Source organism: Carya illinoinensis, chromosome 2 (genome assembly GCF_018687715.1).
Source record: "Carya illinoinensis cultivar Pawnee chromosome 2, C.illinoinensisPawnee_v1, whole genome shotgun sequence".
In the NCBI taxonomy this organism is placed as follows: domain Eukaryota; kingdom Viridiplantae; phylum Streptophyta; class Magnoliopsida; order Fagales; family Juglandaceae; genus Carya; species Carya illinoinensis.
In genome coordinates, this window is record NC_056753.1 from 28,651,695 (window position 1) to 28,656,033 (window position 4,339).

Here is a 4,339-nt window from a genome sequence, read left to right on the forward strand (position 1 = left end):
GTTATACTTTAAATAGCCTTTGTCTTTGGTAGTTTAAATTCATATGTGAGTCGGACCTTTATAGATTGTTATATCTGTTAAAAAATAATTTATCTTAAATTATTATACAGAGCAAAAAGATCGATGATGACCATTGACTTGAGAAGAGAACAAAGTTCAAAGGACTTCTATATAAAAATGCTCATCTGAGAGTTAAACGCTAAACATAACAATAAAATGACGTATTGTTCCGTCGTTTTGTCATAGTGACGTTGCAATTCAAAAAAAGCTTAATCATCAATCAGTTTGCATCTGGAGATCCCTCTGCGTATCCAAAGGTTTCCTCGTGGATGCTTGAAAGCAACGATTGCTGCTGGTGGGATGGTGCTGAAAGACACTCATGATCATGTCATCGGCCTCGACTTCAGTAGCATCTGTTGAGATATGTACATATGAGTTAGTTAGAGTTAGTTAGCAAGTTTTCATTTTAATTATAACACGTGCTGTAATTAATTTTCTGTATAAATAGGACATAGGTCAGCTTTGTAATACACGGAATTCTTTTAATCAAAAGCAGAGGAAACTTTCCTTTTTTGCCTTTTAGGTTTTATGTGCGTAGTGTGAAACCATCTTTTCTACATGGTATCAGTGAAAGAGAAAATTACAATTCTGCATTAAATGGAGTCTTCTTCCTCTGAATCTCCTATCAATCTTACGGATAATTCATCCAGTCCTTATCATCTCAACAATGCCGATAATCCTGGCATTGTGTTGGTTACGCAGCCATTAACTGGAGATAATTACCATGCTTGGTCTCGATCCATGCGAATTGCTTTACGATCTAAGCACAAGCTTGGTTTCATTGATGGAAGTATTACCTTGCCATCTAATGTTTCTGATCCAGCGCATACTGCTTGGTTATGTTGTAATGACATGGTTTTCTCGTGGTTACTCAATTCTGTATCAAAAGAGATCGCAGCCAGTTGTATCTACATCAACACAGCACGAGAACTTTGGTGTGATTTACAGCAACGCTATTTGCAAACTAATGCGCCTAGGATTTTTCAGCTCCAGAAGGAAATTGGAGATCTGATGCAAGATGATCTGTTTGTAAGTGCATATTTTACTCGATTGAAGACTCTTTGGGATGAATTGATGAATTACATGTCTTTACCTTCTTGTATCTCTTCAAGAAATTGTAATTGTGAAGTTTTAAAAGCTGTTCTTGACCACCGGCAACGAGAATATGCAATGCGTTTTCTGATGGGACTTAATGACACTTTTGCAAGTGTTAGATCACAAATTTTGTTGATAGATCCATTTCCTGATATCAACAGAGTGTTCTCTCTGATCTTGCAAGAAGAAAGACAGCGTGGTATTCATTCCATTGTTAAATTTGTGAATAATGATTCTGCTGCTTTGGTTTCCACTACTCAGCAACAACATCCTCAGAAATTCACTCCAAGGAATAAATTTTCTTCGAAACCTAAACCAATGTGCAGCCACTGTGGAATAGTGGGCCATACCAAGGAGAAATGCTATAAACTCCACGGGTATCCTCCTGGATACAAATTCACCAAATCTCGGATTAATTCTGTCAATGGTAACCCTTCTGATAATGTTTCACAGGAGGCACACACTTTTGAAGGATCTTCATTACCTTTTACTCAAGAGCAGTGTCAACAACTGCTTTCTATGCTTGATTTACACAAATCTTCAACCAAACCTCCAGTGGTTTCACCCGTAGGTACTCATCACAATCCTCAGACATTCCTTCATCAGTCAGGTATATTACCATTTCCCTCACATAGTGTTTTTACTGCTCTTAGTTTTCAGCATTTTTCATCCTTCATCCATAAAGTTGAAAATCATCCTTCTAAAGCACCTTGGATCATTGATACTGGTGCAACTGACCACATGGTCAGTTCTGTTTCTTTCTTAAATTCATACTCCTCTGTTCAATCTACCTTTGTGACTCTTCCAAATGGTCACAAAGTCAGTGTCACACACATAGGCATAGTCAAAATTTCTGATACCTTAATATTGACTAATGTTCTATGTGTTCCATCTTTCTCCTTCAATCTTTTGTCAGTTAGTAAACTTGTTCATTCTACTAACTGTGCTGTGTTTTTCTTGAACAAATCATGTATCATTCAGGACCTGTGTGCATGGAGGACGATTGGTCTGGGTGAACAACGAGATGGACTTTATTACTTGCTGCCATATAAGACATCAACCCCTGATGTAATTGATGATTCTGTTTCTAGTGTATTTTCTAATTCCAATAATGCATTTTCTGCTTCCAGTATTCCTGCACCTCTTGTTTCAAGTCCTCAAACTTTAGACATATGGCATTATCGTTTAGGACATCCATCCAATGCTAGACAATGTTTGTTACATAAACAAGATTCTCTTATCAATTCTCCTTGTACAAACATCTGTGATATATGCCATTATTCCAAACAGGCTCGTTTATCTTTTCCTCTGAGCAATTCTGTCACTACAGAACCATTTGATCTCATCCATACTGATATATGGGGTCCTTTTTCTACTTCCACTTTAGAAGGTTTTCAGTACTTTCTTACAATTGTGGATGATTTCTCACGAGCAACTTGGGTCTATATGATGAAAACTAAATCTGAAACTAGACCTAAGTTACTTTCATTCTTTGCTCTTGTTGAAACACAATTCAATCATAAAGTTAAAACCATTAGAAGTGATAATGGTCTAGAATTCAATATGACCAATTATTATGCTTCTAAGGGAATCATTCATCAAAGGAGTTGTAATGCCACTCCTCAACAAAATGGAATTGTGGAACGTAAGCATAGACATTTGTTAGAAGTGGCTAGAGCTCTCAGATTTCAAGCACATCTTCCTTTATGTTTTTGGGGTGATTGTGTCTTAACAGCTGCTTATATCATCAATAGATTTCCTACTCCACTTCTCTCAAATAAGTCTTCTTATGAATTGCTTTTCTCTACAAAGCCTTCATATTCTCATTTCAAGGTATTTGGATGCCTTTGTTTTGCTAGTACTCTTTCTGCCCATAGAAATAAATTTGACTCTAGAGCAAGAAAGTGTTTGTTTCTTGGTTATCCCTATGGTGTAAAAGGATATAAACTCTATGATTTACAATCTCATACAGTTTTTCTATCTAGGGATGTTATTTTCCATGAACACATATTTCCCTACAAGAAAAATCTTGTTCATTCTTCCTCACAACAAACTGTTATACCTATGGAGTCTTTTGTTCTTCCAGTTCCAGTTTTTGATCCTACAATAGATTCCACATTCTTTTCAACCACTATACAGCCACCTCAAAATCCTACTCAAAATATTGATTCTACAAATGTTTCTTCTCTTAGAAGATCCACTAGACAGAGACATCCACCAAACTATCTACAGCAATATCATTGTCATCTTACTTGTTCTCCCTCAGATCATAGTTCACTTGCTGCAGCATCCTCAAAGGTTAGTTCTCACTACCCTTTGTCTACTTATCTTTCTTATTCTAAATTGTCTCCTGCATACAAAGCCTACACAGTTTCTTTGTCTTCCAATTTTGAACCCAAATCATATTATCAAGCTGTCAAATTTTCACATTGGCGTGATGCCATGTCAGTTGAGTTAACTGCTCTTGAAGAAAATCATACTTGGGTTCTTACTAGTTTACCTCCTGGTAAACATCCAATTGGTTGCAAATGGGTGTATAAGATTAAATATAAGTCAGATGGTACCATTGAGAGATACAAAGCTAGGCTTGTAGCTAAGGGGTACACTCAACAAGAAGGATTGGACTTTCTTGATACATTTTCTCCTGTTGCCAAGCTCACCAGTGTTAGGTGTTTGCTTGCCATTGCTGCTGCTAAAGGATGGTATTTACATCAGTTAGATGTAAATAATGCTTTTCTTCATGGTGATTTAAATGAAGAGGTTTACATGACACTTCCTCAAGGTTATGGAAGTGAGGGGGAGACACGAGTATGCAAGTTGACTAAATCCTTGTATGGACTCAAACAGGCTTCTCGCCAATGGTTTCACAAGTTATCAAACTGTCTTTTAAACCATGGTTTTTCACAATCTAAGTGTGACTATTCTCTGTTTACTAAAGTCACTACAAGTTCATTCATTGCCTTGCTTATCTATGTGGATGATGTCATAGTAGCAAGCAATGATATTCAAGTTGTGCAAGACATCAAAAATATTCTTCATGCTGAGTTCAAGATTAAAGATCTTGGAGAATTAAAATACTTCCTAGGATTGGAAGTAGCTCGAACATCTAAAGGCATTTCTATTTGCCAAAGACACTATGCTCTTGAAGTGTTAACAGATTCAGGTTTTATTGGCTGCAAACCAG

General features: G+C 36.7%; 1 protein-coding gene across 1 annotated transcript; it reads left to right on the forward strand.

Annotated features, from left to right (window-relative positions):
* Nucleotides 1–1,096: 1,096 nt before the first annotated feature.
* LOC122300680 lies at nt 1,097–2,287 on the forward strand. Its single transcript, XM_043111496.1, has 2 exons — nt 1,097–1,765; nt 2,137–2,287. Exons 1-2 carry the CDS (start codon nt 1,135–1,137, stop codon nt 2,169–2,171), a joined length of 666 nt encoding a protein of 221 aa, XP_042967430.1. The 5' UTR covers nt 1,097–1,134; the 3' UTR covers nt 2,172–2,287.
* The last annotated feature ends 2,052 nt before the right edge of the window (nt 2,288–4,339 follow it).